This window comes from Ceratotherium simum, chromosome 31, assembly GCF_057802395.1.
Source record: "Ceratotherium simum simum isolate JZ-2026a chromosome 31, ASM5780239v1, whole genome shotgun sequence".
NCBI classification, from domain to species: domain Eukaryota; kingdom Metazoa; phylum Chordata; class Mammalia; order Perissodactyla; family Rhinocerotidae; genus Ceratotherium; species Ceratotherium simum.
The window spans coordinates 24,881,915-24,904,203 of NC_141930.1; the positions used below are offsets into that span (position 1 = coordinate 24,881,915).

General features: G+C 39.4%; 1 protein-coding gene across 2 annotated transcripts in view; it reads right to left on the reverse strand.

The window, feature by feature from the left end:
* The window catches only part of CHD7 (chromodomain helicase DNA binding protein 7), a 184,121-nt gene that overhangs the window by 67,410 nt on the left and 94,422 nt on the right, over window positions 1-22,289 (reverse strand). For both annotated transcript variants that reach the window (XM_014791554.2, XM_004435730.3), the window contains exon 3: window positions 16,167-16,597. In XM_014791554.2, the coding sequence (XP_014647040.1) occupies window positions 16,167-16,597 (431 nt within the window). The remainder of the gene's footprint in view (window positions 1-16,166; window positions 16,598-22,289) is intronic.

Sequence of the window (22,289 nt, forward strand, 5' to 3'; positions counted from 1 at the left end):
CAAAACCCCATATTGATGACCTTTAGCAAATATCTGACCTAATTAAAAAGACATTGCTTGCAAAAACTCCTAATATCACACAGAGTACATTTGTTCATCTAGGCAATGCAAAATCCCTGCCAATTCAACAAATCATAATGAAAAATCAGATTAAGTAGTAGTTTTGCTGTCAAGTTTTTAAGGTGCAGAACTGTCATGGAAAACTAGAATTTAATGATTATTTCTTTGTGTCTCTTGAAGATAGTTTTAAATATTCCTATTTAAGTCCTTTTTTTGACCAGTACTACGAGGTGTCCTCTTTTATATCATCCAGCTACATTTGTATCCAATTTGCAACCTTTTAAAATATAACAAAATATACAGAAATTTCCTATTCTACATAATTTTACTTTATGCTCTGTTCTTAATTAAAAGTAAGCTTTATTTTGGTGTTAGGCATTTTCTGAGGTAATCACAATAGCCTTTTTTTCAAAAGCTAGGTCTCCGAAATACCAAAATATAAGCAAAGCCACCCCAATAATTAAAGTACATGTTTCATAGTATACTTCTGTCAAATGTTAATAGGATTTGAATGTTACACAAGTAAAAAGACATGAATAAACTCTAACGATAAGATTTTTTTAAGTTTACCATCACCTTTAGAACCTCTATTTGACCTTCTTTGAGAATGTACACTGAGTGCTTCCTTCCATTCCAATTTCCAAACCGGCCCCAAGCTTTTTTAATATCAACTATCATTTCTTATCCAACATGTAAAGTAATCCAACTTCAGGAATGATTATATTTACTATTTCTAATAGAGAGCCTAAAATTCTAATACATTTTGAAAAGATATATTTCAAAAAACCTTTAAAAGTTTATTTATTGAAGTTTGTTAATTCCTAGAAAACTATGCTGACAGAATGCATTAAACAGCATGTTTTTCCAGCCTCAGCAACTACAAAAGGAAACGAGGCCAAGACATTTGTGTTTTTAAGTAAAGCATGTATCATGTAAAATATTTCAAAAGTATTTGTTAATATAACATAGTATCCATCACACACCTAAAATATATTTTTAGAATGAAGAAATAAAATATTTGATAATCTTAAACTAGTTATTTTTAAATATTCAGAGCTTGTTTTTATTTTGTTTTAACATTTTAGCATAGTGAATAGCCACATAAGGAAATAACTTACAACAATTCAAGATTATAGCCAACGGCAGTTAGGTTTAAAGAGTTCTTTTTATTTAAAAGAAAAAAAAAGTCAGTGTCCTAAAAACTTTAAGTCCTCAAAAGATCCATGGAAAGAATCATATTTTTTAAATTAAAAAAAAATCCACACAACAGTTCCTCATCCAACTGTCCTAGTGTTTACGCTACACATGGACAGAAGTCTCCCCTACTATGAGGCTCCATTTCCAGCATTTATTTCCGCTCTAACTGCCACAAATTATACAATACTACAGCTGAACGCTGGGCCCCTTTCCTTTCATCTGCACGCCAAGAGCAATCAGATTACCCTGGTAACCAGCGGTCACATGACCAGCACCTGCTCTTTTGGCTGGATGCCACTGACTAAAGCCATCTGCTTCCCTCAATCAGCTTTCAAACATTCTCAACACCTGCGCTGCAGTGTTTTGTGGTTTCTTTTATCAAATCAGTGCAAAACTGCTTCCAAAACTTTACATATTTCTCAAATTTGTTTAAATCAGAGGTAGGCCTGTCACAGAGTTGAACCACTGCCAGGTAAAGGAAGTTGGCAGCTCCTGTTTTTCACAGTGACCTCTCTGCACCAGAGCAAAGCACACAATTTAATATAGTGGGGTTGCTGCACCCTGTGTGAGCCACCGTATACGAGGAAAAGGCTTACTGTCCTGAAGCCCACCAGAGCCCAAGTTTGATGAAATATCAATTTGCCGAAGGAGAGAAGTACTAATGATTTTCCATCTGCCCTTCCCAAGAACGAACGACATGGAACCTCTAAGATGGCTACAAGTCGCACAGGCCCTCTCCAAACACTTAGACAAAAAGCCTGTAGCCAAGGCAAGCACTCATCCCAGATCTGATTACTGAAAGATTTCTAACCTCATTAGACCTTGCACTATTCCTGTTGCTCAGAGACAGCTAAGCATTTCCATGCTAACATCTTCTCATGACATCAATATACAAACCAAAAACATGCTAAGAAGTCAGAAAAGCTACAAAATCTTCAATGTTGACCCAAAGACATTACGATAAAGTGATTTAAACTAAACTGCCTTTGCTACATTTTGCAATAAGCTAATTTGGATTTTCAACTAAGTGTTATATTAAAACTCCTTTGCCCAAAAAAAGCCCAAGTCAGAGTTTTTCTTTCAACAAATGAGAGTAATACAGAATGGTGGTTAAAAGCATTGATTTGAGTCAGAGAGACTCTATTCAAGTTCCAACTCTGCCATTTATAACCTGGCCGTGACCCCGGATAAGTCAATTTCCCTGAGCCTCAGTTTCCTCAGCTATAAAAATGAGGTCAGTAATTATATCTTCCTCCAAGATTCATTATGAGGTTTAAATGAGATAATGGATGAAACCCCTGGCAGTATCTGGCACGAATGGCCAACATTCACACATCTAGAAGGCAGGCAGCTGGGAACATATTCTAGGAAGTCTGAAAACATATTCTCTGGCTATGGCTCAGACCCACTTGGGCTGAATCACCTGCAGAGACTTATGGACAGGACCCCACTTCATCACGATCACATCATCTAGTCAACATGAATGGAAGGAGTCCTCAACACAAGCTAAAAGAACCACCAGACAATCCGAAAGGCCACTCCTCTCCATGCCTACGACCACTGCTTTAGTTCAGACAGGTATCCTTTCCCACCTTGACTATTACACCTGCCTCCCCACCGCCTCGTCACCCTCACGACCCACAGGCAGGGTTACCCACTCTCAAATGGCCAGAGAAAGGACACATATTCCACATCCATAGTCATTATTTAAATCTGTAAGGTTCAAAGCTAGTCTTTTATAATGTCAAAGCCAAAACACAGCCACCATACTGACATTCCTCTTCCAAATTATAATTTGGAATGCTGCAATGCACAAAGAGGGCAGCTCTTTCAGCTGGGGAGAAGAGAACATCATTAAATAAGGAACATCACTTAAACTGACACAATATTGAGGATGAGGCCATTGAGCTACTTGGTACAGATCAGAATCTCAAGGCACCTCCAGCAGCTGCAGCGATGGCTACTCACGGGCTCAGCCAATGCTGGCCCCACACAGTGACCTCCGAGTGAGGATCATAAGAGAGAGCAGGCGTGTGCGGGGAACACTTTCTAATTCTAGCTCTGAATGGCCTCGGCCCTGGAGAAATCACATCTGCCCTTACTCCTCTCCTGAAACTCTCTGCCTCACACATTCCCTAGCTCAGCGACATGGTACTGCCACCAACACATCACCGGCAAACTCACCCTCCATACATCACCAGAGCAACCAGCTAAAATGCAAATCTGACTGGATAATTCTACGTAAGGTCCAATCTCATATATACTAACATCTGAGATTCTCAGTATTGGCATACAGGGTCCTCGGCAATTTTTGCAACCGGCAACATTAACTTTATTTTTCTACTTTTCTCACACCCCAAACCCTTTACCCTTCATACAGCAGACATACAGAACTACCTCCACTCTCCCCCTGTCTACTCATCTGCAAGACTCGACTTGGACATCAGTCATTCAGAGAAGCATTTTCTGGCCATCACAGTCTGGATTAGTAAGATCTCACTCCACACTACGTACCACAGGATGTACCCCACACAAGGGATCTTTAAAATACACAGAATTCAGTGGTAACATTACTGCAATGCATTAAAACCAACGTTGTGTGCATATGTGTGTGTCTTTCTCCAAGTATCCTGTAACAGTGACAACAACAAACACATATACAGCACATATACAGTGCTAGGCACTACTCAAAGTGCTTTTTTCATTAACTCGTTTAAGAAAATCCCACATAGATTCTACCTTTATGATGAAACTCAGTAAAATTGGGCTAAAGTACTACCAAAATAGAGTGAAACTTAGTCATTTTTCCAAACCAGCACATCTATCTACTTCTCCTCCCCGCTCACAGAGCTTTTTCTGATCTTTATCTCCCATCATTGCTGGTGCGACTGAGATGCAGAGCCACCCACTCCTGAAGCTAGACAAGCCCTTGTCATCTGGGAAGAAGCACATTTTTCTGGGCATGCTGCTGGTGGTTTGAAGGGCCACTGTCCCTCCAACAACTTTACTTACATTCACATTTCATCATGAGAGGGGGTCACTGGTGGGCACTCAGACCTGCTCAGGGTCCATAGCTAAGTGACACTTAGGTCACCTCTGCCAGACCCAGCTCTAAAGTTCTGCGATTGTCCCCAGTGTGATCAAAGCACACACCATCTTGATGAGAACTCTGAGAAAGAAGTATTAGGAGAAGACAAACTTTGCATTCAGAGAGGACTATTTGTCATACGGAGGAACATTCTAAGGAATCTACCCTTATGGAAAGACTCACATTCAGCTTCTGGCTGTAAGAGTCCACAACAATGGGCTGAGTGATATTAACTGCAATGGGATTGGATGAATTCATCCCAGCTAAGATACAGCAGATAGATAACATTCTTTTTGGCAAGAAAGAGTGCAGGCTTTTTAAACAAGGCTTTATGCAAAGGGGAGAACTTCAGAAAGCCAGCGAGCGCCTAAAGGAACTGGAAAAAGAAGAACAAACAAAGCCCAAAATCAGTAGAAGAAGGGAAATAATAAAAATCAGAGCAGAAATAAATGAAATAGAGACCAAAAAAACAATAGAAAAAATTAATAAAACCAAGAGCTGGTTCTTTGAAAAGATAAACAAAATTGACAAACCTTTAGCTAGACTCACCAAGAAAAAAAGAGAGAAGGCACAAATAAGTAAAATCAGAAATGAAAGAGGAGAGGTTACAACAGACACCTCAGAAATACAAAAGATTATAAGAGAATACTATGAAAAACTATATGCCAACCAATTCGACAATCTGGAAGAAATGGATAAATTCTTAGAATCATACAACCTTCCAAAACTGGATCAAGAAGAAGTAGAGAATTTGAATAGACCAATCACCAGTAAGGAGATCGAAACAGTAATCAAAAACCTCCCCAAAAATAAAAGTCCAGGACCAGATGGCTTCCCTGGTGAATTCTACCAAACATTCAAAGAAGAGTTAATACCTATCCTTCTCAAACTCTTCCAAACAATTGAGGAGGGGGGGAAGCTCCCTAACTCATTCTACGAAGCTGACATTACCCTGATACCAAAACCAGACAAGGACAACACAAAAAAGAAAATTACAGGCCAATATCACTGATGAACATCGATGCGAAAATCCTCAACAAAATACTAGCAAATCGCATACAACAATACGTTAAAAGATTATACACCATGATCAAGTGGGATTTATTCCAGGTATGCAGGGATGGTTTAACATTCGCAAATCAATCAACGTAATACACCACATTAATAAAATGAAGAATAAAAATCACATGATCATCTCAATAGATGCAGAGAAAGCATTTGACAAGATACACCATCCATTTATGATAAAAACTCTGAATAAAATGGGTATAGAAGGAAAGTACCTCAACATAATAAAGACCATATATGAGAAACCCACAGCTAATATCATCCTCAATGGTGAAAAACTGAAAGCTATCCCTCTAAGAACAGGAACCAGACAAGGATGCCCACTGTCACCACTCCTATTTAACATAGTATTGGAAGTCCTAGCCAGAGCAATCAGGCAAGAGAAAGAAATAAAAGGGATCCAAATTGGAAAGGAAGAAGTGAAACTGTCACTATTTGCAGATGACATGATTTTATATATAGAAAACCCTAAAGAATCCACCAGAAAACTTTTAGAAGTAATAAACGACTATGGTAAAGTTGCAGGATACAAAATCAACATACAAAAATCAGTTGCATTTCTGTACACTAACAACGAAGTAGCAGAAAGAGAAATTAAGAATACCATCCCATTTACAATTGCAACAAAAAGAATAAAATACCTAGGAATAAACTTAACCAAAGAGGTGAAAGATCTGTACACGAAAACTATAAAACATTGCTGAAAGAAATTGAAGAGGACACAAAGAAATGGAAAGATATTCCGTGCTCTTGGATTGGAAGAATTAACATAGTTAAGATGTCCATACTTCCTAAAGCCATCTATAGATTCAATGCAATCCCTATCAAAGTTCCAACAACATTTTTCACAGAAATAGAACAAAGAATCCTAAAATTTATATGGAACAACAAAAGACCCCGAATAGCTAAAGGAATCCTGAGAAAAAGAACAAAGCTGGAGGTATCACACTCCCTGATTTCAAAATATACTACAAAGCTATAGTAACCAAAACAGCATGGTACTGGCACAAAAACAGACACACAGATCAATGGAATAGAATCGAAAGCCCAGAAATAAACCCACACATCTATGGACAGCTAATCTTCGACAAAGGAGCCAAGAACATACAATGGGGAAAAGAAAGTCTCTTCAACAAATGGTGTTGGGAAAACTGGATAGCCATATGCAAAAAAATGAAAGTAGACCCTTACCTTACACCATACACAAAAATTAACTCCAAATGGATTAAAGACTTGAATGTAAGACCTGAAACTGTGAAACTTCTAGAAGAAAACATAGGCAGTACGCTCTTCCACATCAGTCTTAGCAACATCTTTTCAAACACCACATCTGACCAGGCAAGAGAAACAATAGAAAAAATAAACAAATGGGACTACATCAAACTAAAAAGCTTCTGCACAGCAAAGGAAACCATCAACAAAACGAAAAGACAACCTAACAATTGGGAGAAGATATTTGCAAACCATACATCTGATAAGGGCTTAATCTCCAAAATATATAAAGAACTCATGCATCTCAACAACAAAATCTACCAACCCAATTAAAAAATGGGCAAAAGACCTGAACAGACATTTCTCCAAAGAAGATATACAGATGGCCAACAGACACATGAAAAGATGTTCAAAATCACTAACTATCAGGGAAATGCAAATCAAAACTACAATGAGATATCACCTCACGCCTGTCAGAATGGCTATAATTAACAAGACAGGAAACAACATGTGTTGGAGAGGTTGTGGAGAGAAGGGAACTCTCATACACTGCTGGTGGGAGTGCAAACTGGTGCAGCCACTATGGAAAACAGTATGGAGATTCCTCAAAAAATCAACGATAGAACTACCATATGATCCAGCTATTCCACTGTTGGGTATTTATCCAAAGAACTTGAAAACACCAATTTGCAAAGGTACATGCACCCCTGTGTTCATTGCAGCCTTATTCACGATAGCCAAGACTTGGAAGCAACCTAAGTGCCCATCAAGGGACGAATGGATAAAGAAGCTGTGGTATATATACACAATGGAATACTACTCAGCCATAAGAAACGAGGAAAACCAACCAATTGTGACAACATGGATGGACATTGAGGGTATAATGCAAAGTGAAATAAGTCAGAGGGACAAGGTCAAATACCGTATGATTTCCTTCATTAAGTAGTAGATAATAACAACAATAAACAAACACATAGGGACAGAGATTGGATTGGTGGTTACCAGAGGGGAAGGGGGGAGGGAGGAGGGTGAAAGGGATAATTCGGTACATGTGTGTGGTGATGGGTTGTAATTAGTATTTTGGTGGTGAACATGATGTAGTCCATGCAGAAATAGAAGTACAATGATGTACACCTGAAATTTTTACAATGTTATAAACCAATGTTACTGCAATAAACAAAAAATAAAACACACACAAAAAAAAAAAAAAAAAAAAAAAAAGAAAGCCAGCGAGTTGCCCTGATTTACTACAAAATAGAAGGCAGTTAAATATTATATTAAATATTAAATATTAGCATCAGCCTAAGAATCTGAGTTCTTAGAAGGAGGTTTGAAAAGGATCCATATGGTGGAACCAAATTTGAAGAGAAGAATATGGTTACAGTTAACGAAGATGTCTGGACAATGGAGGGAGTTCTCCACCAAACACACCCTTCAGATGGGAATCGTCAGTGATGATTCTCAGCACACTGGGGAAAATCAACCTTGAGGCTTGGGTCACGAAGATTCAACAGATTCGTTTTCAGGGACGCAAGCCAAAATGTCACAGTGTAATCTTTTAGAAGAAGAGCAAAAGGTATTGAAACATATCCTCATATTTCATATTCTCAAAGGTTTTTTAATAAACAACTGAACCTAATGGGTGAGAACTGAGAGAGATGTTTGGCGCATACTGCAGTCAAAAAGCTCTAGCCTGACATAACAAAATACAGAATAAACAGTTAGGGTCAAGGGCCCAATGCTGGTAGAGAGAAAAGCATTGAGCCTCTCAACTTAAAGAGTACAGGATTTTCCTCTAAGTTTTTAAACAATAAAAAAGGAAATTCAGATAAAGAGGCAAACTGAAAACGAGACAAGATGAAGTACTGGAAATTTAAAAGGATCAGTTAAGGCAACATAAAATCGGATAAGTTATCAAGTAAAATTAACCCAACAACATAAAACAAAAATTTTAAATAAAGTCCTAAGACTAAAATTTATTTAACAGCTAAACTAGAATGTAGTAAAATGCAGGTGACAGAATAAACTAATGAGGACAGAGACAAAACAAACTCTGCAGGACAGATAATAAAAGCAAAGGTCAATACCTTCACACCAAGGCAGTCAGAGCTCTGGGGCGACGGCCCCAGGAATGCTCAGGAGACTGCCCAAACACCTGAGACTCTCCACAAGGCCACCTGGGCAGGATGGGGGGCAGGAGCAAGACCCCGGGCCCGACCCCCTTATGCCCGCTTGCTCCAGGCACAGGCAGCCTCCGGGTGATCTGAGTCGCCCAGCCTGGCGTCCACATGCTTCACTCCAAGCAGGAGCCTTGCCAGCCCCAACTCCTAAACTCCACCCACAGATGCTTCGCCCTACTCTTCTAGTTGAGAAAAAGAAAGAAGAGTTGGGGGCGGGGGGGGAGGTTCTATTTTACTTCTGAATAACAAATGTATGATTGCAATGACAAATTGAAAATCTATTATCAATAGACTTTTTTTTTAAGTTCTCTGAAAATCACTGGATGGAACACCTCTAAGACAAACAATTTAATCTAACTTGTTACCCTAAGTAGCTGTTATTGCATCAAGTATTCCCTAAACGCATTAACTAGACTACATTTTTAGGAAAGGAATAGCAAAGCAAGTTAAAAAGATACAGAAACTTAATTCGCTTTCATATAAAATGTGCATTTCAAATGCAACAGGCCTCACCTTTACATTTTTTAACCAAACTTTCCAAGGATGAGGAAACGGAGGTCAAAGAGGTTATACGCTCAACCCAAGAAGCTGCAGTCCTAGGCCCAGAGCCAGAAGCTGTCTGGTTCCAGAGCCCACGTTCGAGTCCTGGGACTGGCCTCAAGGTGTCTAACCTCCTCGTGGAGCGCTCCTTACGAGTACAGGGCTGGCCTGGCCTTTTGGGGTATCCCTCAGGCTTCAGAAACCTTTCCTGATGAATGTCTTCTGTTAATTGGGATCATCCCTGAGTAGCCTTCCAATAAGATCAGAACTCTGTCCTAAGGGCTACGGTGCTGAGCATTTTTAAAAGAAGAATGTTAAAAAAATGAAAGAGAGAGTATAGTAGAAAGCTCTCTTGAAACAGTCAAATCCATTTTTAATATTGAATATATTCTAGAGGAAAAAAAAGACTCATCACTCAGTCAAGAATTATTATTGAAAATATAAAGGTTATTGAGTTTTATGGATTGAATTAAGATCTGCCAGAAGTAAGATGGAACAGAAGCCTAGTTAGCTAATGCTATCCGATGCTTTGTGATCACAGAAGCTCAACATAAACATTAGCCCCTTTGGCTTTATGGCACTGCCTGGCACTGTCATGTAACATAAAGAACTGAATAAAGTAGACATTACAAAACTGATGCACAAAGTATGCCTTTTAACACCCTTTTACTATTGTATATTCTCCCAAGTGCCAAACAGTAGGGCAAACATTTGACTGCTTATGCCAAATTCTACGATGCCACTCATTTATGCACAGCATTCCCACAACCCAGGAAGGAGCACAAGTAAGGGTGACTTTGGCAGTCAGAACCCCACTCCCTAGATTCATCATTACCCTCTCTGATCTGCCAGGTAGCTAATACAACAAATGAGACGTACTGCCCACCCACATACTCATCAGGTGCTATCGGTAGGTGGAGAATGGGGCAGAGCAAATGGTAAAACCAACAAGGAGAAAATATCACCACCCACCCTAACAGAAGAAGCCCAACTCCCATGAAATTATATTATTCCTACAGAAATCAGGGCTACATATAAAATTAGTACTCTAATGGAAGTTTAAGGGTGTTGTCTTCCTAACACTAAAAAAAAAAAAAAAAAGAACACTGTATTTTTTCTTAATTCACACACTCTTTTTCCCTATTGAACATTTTAAAGCTAAGCCACATAGAGTTCTATGTGAGGGGCTGAGGTGAGGGCTGGCACTTCAGAGACTGATGCTCCTACAGTGGGGCTCCGCACAAGCATCCCGTGACTCAAAGGGGCCTTTATACAGGCAGAAGACAACTAGCAAAAAAATCTTTATATATCAAGTTTTTTTTGCATTTGTACAGAACTTCATACTTTTCAAAAGCATTTTCATATATATAGACATTTTTAACAATAATTTTAAAAGTCCGTCTATGATTCCTTCTGCCCTTTATCTTCCAACTCGAACATCACAGCCACATCTACGATGGTAACATACGCTCCACCTAAAATTCCACTTAAGAAAGACTTCAAAGAAACATGTCTCCAGAAAAATCCCCCTTGAACATCCCACTGCTGCCCACGGCCTTGTCACCTTTCAACTTTCATTGATGGGTGCAGTCAGAGTTGAAAGTGGGATCTACATCACCCTCTCCCACACAAACCAAAGTGGCAGCAAGCCACTGCTTTGAAGTCCACTACAGCTCACTGGACAGGCAGAAACAAATTTCCAGCAAGCCCAGTGTGGTCCATTCCTGCATCTAGCACAGAGCACGAGTTAGCAGAACTTGTTTTTAAGGGTCAATGTTATTAGGCATTCTCTTCCCCAATGAGCATAAAGGGAACCACACGCTGTCAAAGATATCAGGGTCTGTACTAAAAAGTTACTGATGACTCCCCCCATTGCTCATTCAGCTGATTTAAGACAAATCAGATGGAGGAAGGGTCACAGCGTGGCCTGCACTGGCAATGGAAAGGCTCTGAGGTGGTTATCCTGAAGGAAAGAAGGATTTGGGATTAAAAAGACCCCATGGCCCCTTTGTCAAAGAGAAGATAACCTTTGAGACCAGCACGAAAGGGGGCACGTGGTCCTATCCCTGACCCAGAGCTTCAGTTTAATGAACCAGAGACTGGACAGGGCAGGCCACTGGGTAAAGACACACGATGTTCACGGACACTTTTTCTTCCCTGCTCCTCTCCAACATTGAAAAGGCTCAAAAGTCCATTTTGTGACCACACGTTAAAGAAATGTACACCCTCTTCTGCAGGCACAGTGTCCAAAATACTTAATTCAGTCTTTCCAATTATCCAGTGTCTTGGGTCAAGACTAAATCATAGCATGTGATAAAAGAAAGAACAAGAAAATAGAAAGAAGAAGAACTGTGGGTTTAATTTAATTTACTACCTATGTACCTGATGGGGAGATACCTGACTATCTAGGTATTCTGTACTTATTAGCAAAACTAGTTTAATAGTTTGTTTTTGTGTCTAATCTTTACTGAGAAGTTTTACATGTATGAGAGCGCATTATAAAATATTTATTAGTTCACCAAATGCACCACCATTGGGCTTGCTGGCTGAATAAAAATATTTCTCGGGTAAATGCTGCTGCTCTCTTAGATCATAATTGAGAAAACAATATCTGAAAAGCTAAGTTCCTCAGAAGAAAGTTGCTACATAAATATTAATGATAATGACAGTGTGTGCACAAGAAGTATACTTTACACGTTTTTGGTACCTTATATGTTTTTTAAAGTAAGAGCAGTATGTTTATTTTCCAGTTTAAAATAAAATATTTTCACTCTTAATTGAGAAGCAGCATTCTAGTTTTCTACTAACTTTAATATCGAGGCTGGAGAACAGAGCAAGGAACAAGACGTGTTCCTAGAAACTGCATTAGAAGCAAGTCTCCATGGCTTCATTTAACTGAAGCTTCAGTAGTCAAGTCACAATCTTTGGCCAAGTTCCCTTCTTCATGTACATTCAAAGAATCTTTATATAGCTAAATGGACCACTAAATCCTTCAAGAGCCATTCAAAGGAAGCACTTCCTCCAAATTCTCTTTCGTTTCACAAGGCCCATGCATACGCAACAGAAAACACACTGACAAGGAGAATGCAAATCCTCATCTTTCAGCTCCATGAATCCTTCCATATGCAAAACAGCATCCTCTCCAGCCCACGAATGTCTTAGCTTTTATTTTCAATATTAACTGCCAATATTTGAAAGTATAAGGACACTTAGGAAGAGCGCAAGAAAAACAAGTAGAAAAATATATATTTAACATAACAGGGAAAGAGGGGGAAAAAAAGATGCAGTTCGAATAAAAAAAGCGGAAGGTGGCCCATTTTCCTCATCAAGATTTTAAACGTCTTTTTCTGAAATGCTGAACACTTTTTTCTGTTTCACAACCTTTCTATATAACAGCTTCTGGGCAGATTCTTTTAGGTTCTCCTGCACAGGCAAGACAAATGTAATTGTATTTTGGTTGCCAAAAGGGCCAAGTGCTGGGAACGGCCACAAACTCAAGTCTCAGCCATTTTATGGAAGAAGGTGGGATGACAGATAGTGAGAAGGACACCACAAAGGCACACAAGGAAAACTGGCTCCACTGACGACAGGCACCCCTTCTCATGCCCTTTATCACTGAGTGTGTGAATGACGCAGAACAAGCGCTCTCCCTGCCACAGACACAATGCAGAGCAAGCCAGACCACCAGTGGGTCACTTCCATCACCAGCCGCTCAAAGGACAGCACGTTTGTTTGCAGAACCTCACCAACGATGATGCTGAACAGGAAAGACGTGTGTAGTGCTACACTAAATTTTTTATTTCATTTCTGTTTATTCCCTCTATTTCAGCCCTCTGTGGGAAAATTATTTTCTGTATAAACAAATTCATCAAGTTAACTTATTCAAGGATGGAAATAACTGCTATCACATAACATTTTGCAAAACAAAATTGCCACTGCTGTATTCCAGTGCTTAAAAGCAAACTGCTATGGCAATTCAACTCCAGTACTAACATAACCCAAACCCCCTATTACCTTCATCACTGCATATTCAATTTACATAATTATTCTGCAATGCTATTCAGAATTTACATGTAGTTGTATGCATTCTACTTATCCTTGCTTCGCGGATGATATTTCCTTTCTAGACTTAGCAGAACAACAAGACCACAGCTCAACACACTCAACCAACAGAAACACTGTGGTCCAACAAAATAATGGACTGGTTTGTTAATTTACTTAAAATCTCTATTCAATTACCGTATTCTTGGACAGCCATCCCCGTCTGACCACCAACGACAGGAAAGCCGCTCAGGAAGGTCCTCACCGCACTTCATCATAAATCAGCAAGGGGCCCTACAAGTGGACAAGTGACGAGGGCCAACAGGTGCCACAGACACTCCCGATGCCCCTCACCGTGGCCTCCTGAGTCTCCAGGCCACAGTACATCAGCTCCCTTTTCACTCGCCATCTCCATAGTCAACACAAGTGTTTCATTCAATTATTTTCACACTACTTGTGGACAAACAACTATCACCTATAGGAGGCATCAACTGAGACTATTAATCAAAAGCAACAAAGGGGAAAAAAAGTACTGAACTTTCTTTTTGGGAGAAAATAATCACATGCCTTCCTCCTACCAAAAACCATGTGACTCTAGCGTGAAGACATTACTCAGATTCAGCAATGCCAAACGGTCACTCTGCAGAGAAGATTCAGACATCAGCGTGGGCAGCTGAAAGCACGCAGACGAGGCTTGCACTGAAGGTTTCTCTAGTGGATAAACACAGGATCTGCATCTGTACCAAGAAGGCACAGGGTGCCCAGGACTGGCTGGATCTGATGTCCCAAGTTCCTAACAGTTTACAGTTTATTGCTTATGGTTGTCAGGGAAATTTTAGCAAGTTTCATTGTTAAATACAGCATTTTAATATCTGTGCCCAATATATTCTACAGGAGGTAGGGTATGCCCAAGTACATTTTTAAAGATAGGGCCAGTCTGATGTAGACTCAGAACTTAAACGAAGACAGTTGGAAATTCATGACAAGATCCCAGATACAGTGTTTTTTTTTCTTTTTTATCAATTTTTATCATTAGGTGATAGATTCAAAAAATTAAGATAGAAGCTGAAGACAGATATATCTTGAGGCTAACATTAGTCTTGGTGATGTATTTCCTGAGCTCTAGAACGCTTTTTCAGAACAGAGACTCTTACATTTTAAGTTTAAAAAAAAAAAGAATACATTCTTTTTAAATTTTGTTTTGATTTCTTTCTCCTTGGGAGAAATGAGCACGCTTCCTCCTACCAAAATACTTAGATTTAGCACAATACTTAGATTTAGGCAATTACATATTTTAAGAACCCCTCATAAGTCAGACTTAAATTCTAACCATGTCCTCCTTGCTCACATCCCTAACACAGCACCTACAAATAGTAAGCACTTAATAAAATAACTTTTAAATAGATGAAAACAGAATTTATAATGGATTGTGGGTTTAAAAGAGTTTTACAATGACAAAAAAATAATGATTTTCAATTAAGAGACCACATACTAAGGTGTCAAAGAACGTTCATAAGTAAATGCAAATATGAAGTTACCTGTAAGACTGTGTTTGAATACAATTCAGTTATTTTGGCATCGAAAAAAGTACTGATGGTAAAAAATTTTTAAATGACCATGATTCAAACTTGCAAAACACTACAGAATAATGTGCTTGGGGTTGTTTAGATATTTTTAGCAGAAAGTTGAAAATCCAAGTTTGTCCTTTCGCTCTGCAGCAGCATCTTTCTGGTCACAGAAATCATGTCCTCTCCTTATGTACCTGCACACACACACACAGAAAAGCCTACAAGCAAAAGGGTTACAGGCCAGCAAGCTCAAATAGTTCACACTCAGCATGTCGATTGCAGAACTGAGCGTGCATGCATGCACACACACATGTGCATATGCACATGAGGGTAGGAGGTGGAACTGTTTTCTAATGGAGTTTGCAAACAGGTTCAGATTAACCAAGTCTCACCATACTTCCATCTGGAAACTATATTTTCTAACATGAGCCATGTTCTGAAAAATAGATTCAGATGTTTGGAACTGGTTCAGAACAGTTGTAAGAAATGTTCAGTACAAATGAAAAAAATTAGTCTTCAATGTCTTCTCCTCTCAATTTTTCTTACTGAGTAAACACGCCTTCTGGGGAGTCAGAGAGTTGGTGGGGGAAGTACGGAGAGGAAGTATGGAGTGGAGGCGACTATTTCCTAGAATCTAACATTCATGCTATTCTTGCATGCAGCTCTAACGGAGAGCTGCTACTTGATTTCTCCCACATAGCCCGCTGGCATTTCAACCCTGCCCCTGGAAGGCTTACTCCGCCAAGTGGAGAGAACTAATTCTCCTGTTTCAACTTCTGAGGAGCAGGGCTGAAAAGCTTAGTGAAATATAGTCACCTGTCTTGCTTCTATAATCCTTCTTCCCCAGTTTTGCATTGTCACTGAAAATGAGGTTGCTGGTCTATGCTTACAAATAATTATGCTGGTAACTTGGTTCTATTTGTTAAATGACAAATTTTCACAAAAATACAACAAAGAAGTTTAAAATAATAAATAATTTTTACCCAGTAAAGTTTCTAAAATCTGCCATCCAAATCAATGGTTCATAATAACTGAGTCCTAAATTTCAAAATGCATAAAAACCTTAACTTTTTAGTTTGGATATTAGAGAAAGAAGCCCAACAATGAGGACAAAAATCAAAGCACTCCCCCGCCCCCACTTCATGGGTTGTAACTGGGTGGTGCTCACTTCTGTACCGGGTTTGCTGGCAGCTGTTTCTGCCCACAGCCTACCTTGACTTTTTGCTGGATTTCGGTTTTGGCGTGGCAGTTTTTGCTTTCTTTTCCTTTGGCTCTTTGGGAATCTTGGGGGCTTTTGGGGTCTTGGGTTCCTTGGGCTCTTTCTTCTCCTTGGGTTCTTTCGGTTCCTTCGGATCTTTTTTTGCCTTCGGCCTTTTCTTTTTCTTTTTCTCTTCCTGGGACCCATCTAGTGAGTTCCTATTAAGTTCTTGGTTATCAACCCCACCAGGGAAGTCATCTTTACCAAAACTTTTACTGGGATCCTCTGCAACAATGTGGTTGTTTTTCTTTTTCTTCTTCTTCTGCTGTGGCTGCTGCTCTACTGACGGCAGGTAATCATCACTCTTCACTAGCTGAGCATTCGGTCCACTAACCTGAGTCATATCCGGCACTGGTTTCTCTAGAAAGGGCTCCGATGGAGAATGCTGAGAGACACAAATAGGAATTGAAATTAGTTTATCATTCTTCGTAGTGAAGAAAGGAACTGAAAGTTAGTGGCTGATGTTTCTAAAACTTACTTTATACTCAAGGTAGCAAATATTTTACCAACTATACAGTTGTAAAATCTATCATTTTCTCTCATCCAAAAAATATATTTCTTTAACAAGAAAGCTTTTAAATAAACAGAGTTTAAAAGGGCAACTTAGTAATACAGTAAAAACTTCCATTCAAGAAAAAAAAAAATCTCATTGAGCTGAAGAGACTGTCCATCTTCTTAGCAGCCTATGTAGGAAAAGTGAATGACAAAACAAGGGAAAAGCTAAACCACAAAGAATGAATTTAAGTGGAATTCTTTTCCCCATGTGGGAAGAGGAACTCAAACTAAAGACACATAATTAAAGTACTTTTAAAAAGAACAAGTACTGCGCATTATAAGATTCAGGTACTGTGAAAGTTTGAAATCAAAGTGTATATACATAAATCTTACTCAATATAGGCCATTTCAGATTTAAATGATATCAAAGTGCCAAATTAAAAGCACATACCAAACTTAATGACTTTGGATTGGTTAAATTTCTTGTACTAATATGAAACGCATATAGTGTTTTTCTTATGTTACTAAACCCACACATTTCCAAATTTCACTGAGGAAGAGAGAAACCAAATAGTCAATTTGACATGCCTTGCAGGAGATTTTTGACATTCACTAGGGCTATACCCAGTAGAGAATACCACCAACTGGGATGCGATGTTGAATGACTAAGTCAGTGACTCAGCCTCACAACTCATGATCCAAACCAGGGCAGGGGTGGCGTATCATCTCCACTGTCAATTATGACATCTAAGGAGCCTTTACACATCAACAAAATACTTGAAAATGTTATATCTGTGAACGTCAATCATTTTCTGCCTTTTTCATATGCTTCTCCAGACACTTAACAATAAGCATAATATAAATAGCAACAACAATAACAGCTGCTAGTGTTCACTGAACCATCTTACTGTGTGCTAGGCATGTGCTAAGCTTTTTACACCCCTGACACCATTCAATCCCCACTCCAGCCCTAAGAGCTAGGTATGAACACAGACACTCTAAGATGCAGTACGGTGCCCAAGGAGCTACAGACAGTGAGTGACAGAACTGAGACCCACATGCAAGCTGATGACTGCAGAGCGCACACCCCTCACCACACCACCTCCAAAAGCGGAGCAGGCAGGAGAGCCCAGGCCCAGGTCTGCAGAGGACTCAAGAGTAACCCAGAAGTCTTGGGTCACCATCACAAAGTGCTATAAATTACATTCCAGTACAGCCAACATTGACTGAGCACCTACTTCACGCCATGTACTGAGCTAGATGCTCCCAGGATTGGTTCACCTGACTCTCACCACAGAGGGGTGATAACCTGCCCCCATCTTTCAAAAAGAAAGTCAAGTGTGAGGCAGTTGTGTGGCCACACAGGAGGTGATGGAGCTGAGATCTGAATCTGGGCGTCCTAAATCCAGTCCTCTTCTGAGTCTGCCCATCTCCTGAAATCTCACACACGGGCATCCTGCTAGGAAAGGCTCCACAGGTTTCATTTGATTTCCAAAGTGTTCAAAAAATCACTGTCTGTAAAGAAACTGGTTTTACTGTTGCCACTAAAACCGACCATGGTTACTAAAGAAACCTACATTCAATGCTCCATCTGCACTAGTATAAATACAAGAGCCCAGAACTACAAGGTAAGAGACAAAAATTCTCGTCCAGGCCCTGCCATTAACTATATTATCTGGGGAAAATCATTTCACTCATCTAGGGTTCATTTTCTTCATTTGCAAAACGAAGGGTTTGGTTACATGATTTCCAAAGTCTCTTCCAAAATCCTATGGTACTAAGAAATCTTAAAATACATATTGGCCTTTCTTAGTCATGGCTGAGAGAGAATGAACCCGAAACAGAGTAAGGAGACACAGGAAGAGAGAGAAGCAAGGGCAGAAGTTTGAGGAAGAACACAGGGAAGTTTGTGTTCAGGAGCAGGTTTCCATACAGGGACAACACAGCTGACCAAACCCTGGAAAAAGTTACGCACTCGCGCTCTATTTTTCCGTCACAAATGCTCTTAATAAATGTCAACCAAGGCGCTGTCCAAATTATCATTACCTGAGAATTAACAGGATCTGATTTAACTCTTTTATTATATTTAAGTTGCTGAAGTCAAGTTAATTGTTACATGTTATTTCCTAATGTAAGCACAAAGGAAAAAAACGTATCTTTTTGTAAGGGACAGACACAGAGATCAAACTTATTTGGGACAAGCTATTTTTCAGGAAATGAAAGAAAAAGGATTTCCTGGAAGAGGAAGGAAAAAGTCTAGCAGTAAACAATGCTTAAAGCTTAGAATGGTGAACCGATTCCAGGTACGTGTACCTTCCTTTAATCTGCCCGGTATTAACTCCAGTCACCAAGTGCCAGCTCCTAATGCAAGATACCTGGCACACGTTTATAAATTAGGAAAAGCATATAACACATAACACAAAAAGACCGAAAATTTATCTACACACTGTAGCATACAAATCACTTTAGATCTCCTTTCAGTAATAAATGAAGCCATAAATTACTATCCCTTAAAAATTTAATCTTCCGTAAGAAGAAAAAAAGTAAAGATTAAATACAAAAAAGATATTAATCCTGTTTGATACACAGCAGAATTATGTTTTGATACTATTTGAAATAGGGTGAAAAAGGTGCTCAGAAATATTATAGTGTTTACCAGACCCACACGTCCTTAAATCTTTTAGAGAAAAGCTGTTTTTGTAAACATTTAACAAAGAACAGATGGCCTGCCTTAATCATGTGGGGGAAAAAACCTGGAGCTCACAGTAATACCCTGACAAAGTCTCCAGGCCCCGCCGCGCCCCCCCCCGCCCCCATGCGTGGTACAGTCTCCTCTAATGCTATTTAATTTTACAGCGGATATTTTCCCATCCATTCCCACTGCCTGGCAGGTAATCAATGCCATTAACATCTGATATTACCATATAGGGCATTCCTAAAACCTCTCATTTATTAGAGCAAACGTGGAGCATGTTAGACACCAAAGGTATTTTTAAATACACCTTATAGGACTTTCTGCGTGACACCACTTTCTACCGTAATTCCATATGCCTTCTGGCATGTTATCGAGTATACAAGGACTGTGCCATGGGCTTTCGGAACTACAACAGAATGACTGGTATTTAAACTATAAATAAAAATGATTCAATGTGTGTTTCTTGTTAAAAAAATTACCACAAAGTAAAGAAAATTGTTTTTATCCTTAACTCCATTGTTCATAACATATAAATTAAACACACAAACAAGTTATCTTATATAAAACAGAAGAATAGACAGGATGCAAATTTAACTACAGGAGAGCCGGGGTGGGGGAAGTGAGGGCATTTCCTCTGTTATCTTTAAGCAGATGCAACCCAAAAGGTTCAGGAGCATTCATCAGAAGAAAACGAAAAGTATGTAAAAAGCAACTTTTCATCTATTTCAAGTAGGCCTTCCCTCCACATTCATCAGTATTTTCTGGCTTAAAAAGTGATCTTATTTAATCACATTTTGCCTTAATTATATTACTGAAGCCTCAACCTGCCAGCAATGTCAAGGAACGTGAGTGAGCAGTGTAACAGGAACAGTGTGCAACATTTCCAACATGTATAATCTCTGCAAACTAACAACATTCTGTAATATAAGACATTTATGGGCAAACATTTTATTTACTGAGTGATACAAGCAAGTCTAAAATCAAACTACTACTTCATAATAGAGAAAAGATACTACAAACTGGATAAGAGTAACATGGTACTTCTGGGAGACATGTCCCTCCCCACAAATTAAGCTAAAGGGAGGCACCTGTGCTCTCAGAGAAACTAAGATTCTGGTGGAAAAGTGGCAGGCCAACGAAGCCCCAAGTAACAACAAATACAAGCTTAAAACACAATAAACTATGATTTAAATGGTTTTTAAAAATAGTCATTTAAGATTGAAAAGTACTTTTTGTTTTTTTAACGGCTTTGGAGACACATTTCTGTCACGAGCATTCTGCACTTTTATTTTTCCAGTATTCCCCAGGTTTGTGATCCCTCTACACTCTTTTAAAAAGGAATTCCAGTATGAAACCTGAAGCTCAAACTTCATCCAAAAGAGTGTACAAGTGTTCAAAAGAGCATCTAGCAAAGGTTCAATACATCCTATTGAGATTGTAACTATCTTTTCTTGTCAACGACATTGATAAAAAGAAGATGCATTCAATTTGGTGCCAAATGCATTTACTGGTTTAACAAATATTTGAGGATATAACAGTCAACAAGGCAGCCACAGTACCTGCCAGGGAGATGAGAGCAGCTAACCCAGGCTGACACCAAGGAGGGTTCCTGAAAACAGTCAGCCAGGCTGGGACTGAAGGGAGGCAGGTGCTAGCTAGGGGTCCCTTCCTCAACGGCCCCAGCCTGAACAACACACCATGCCTAAGGTTGGGTTACCGAGGCATAAAAACGTTTCACAAGCAAGCTTTTAAAACCCTCTTTGTGGGAGAGTAGATCAAGATGAGGAGACATGAGTTTGAAGGGTCAATTGAAATAATTTTTAACTTTGATTCTTTGATACAAAATAGTAAGGCGAGGGCCGGCCCCGTGGCTTGGCGGTCAAGTGCGTGCGCTCTGCTGCTGGCGGCCCGGGTTCGGATCCCGGACGCGCACCGACGCGTCGCTTCTCCGGCCATGCTGAGGCCATGTCCCACATACAGCAACTGGAAGGATGTGCAGCTATGACATACAACTATCTACTGGGGCTTTGGGGAAAAAATAAATAAATAAAATTATTAAAAAAAAAAAATAGTAAGGCGAGAATCAAGGACTGAAATATTTTGTTTGACTAAATTTGGTACAGTAGTCCTCCCTTATCCGAGGTTCACTTCCCAGGGTTTCTGTTACCCGCAGTCAACCGTGGTCCCAAAATATTAAATGGCAAATTCCAGAAATAAAAAATTCATAAGTTTTCAATTGCACACCATTCTGAGTAGTGTGATGAAATCTCGCACTGTCCTGCTCCGTCCCACCGGGAGGTGAATCACCCCTCTGTCCAGTGCATCCACACTGTGTCTGCTGCCCGCCCATGAGTCACTCAGTAGCCGTCTCAGTTATCAGATCGACTGTCTCAGTATCGCAGGGCTGGTGTTCAAGTCACCCTTATTTTACTTAACAATGGCCCCCTAGCACAAGAGTAGTGATGTTGGCAATTCAAATATGCCAAAGAGAAGCTGTAAGGTGCTTCTTTTAAGTGATAAGGTGAAAGTTCTCAACTTAATAAACAAAGAAAAAAATCATATGCTGAGGTCGCTAAGATTTACGGTAACTTTTATTACAGTGTGTTATTATAACTGTTTTATTATTAGTTGTTGTTAATCTCTTACTGTGCCTAATTTATAAATTAAATTTTATCATAGGTATGTATGTATAGAAAAACACAGTACACATAGGGTTCAGTACTATCCTCGGTTTCAGGCATCCACTGGGGGTCTTGGAAGGTGTCCCCCGTAGATAAAGGGGGACACTATTACAGTCAGGGCCTCAAGTTCAAGCCTTTTATATGCCACTTAGTTTTATTCAGCTCAATCTTAATAATTTTGAGGAAAAATTATTTATTGAATGATT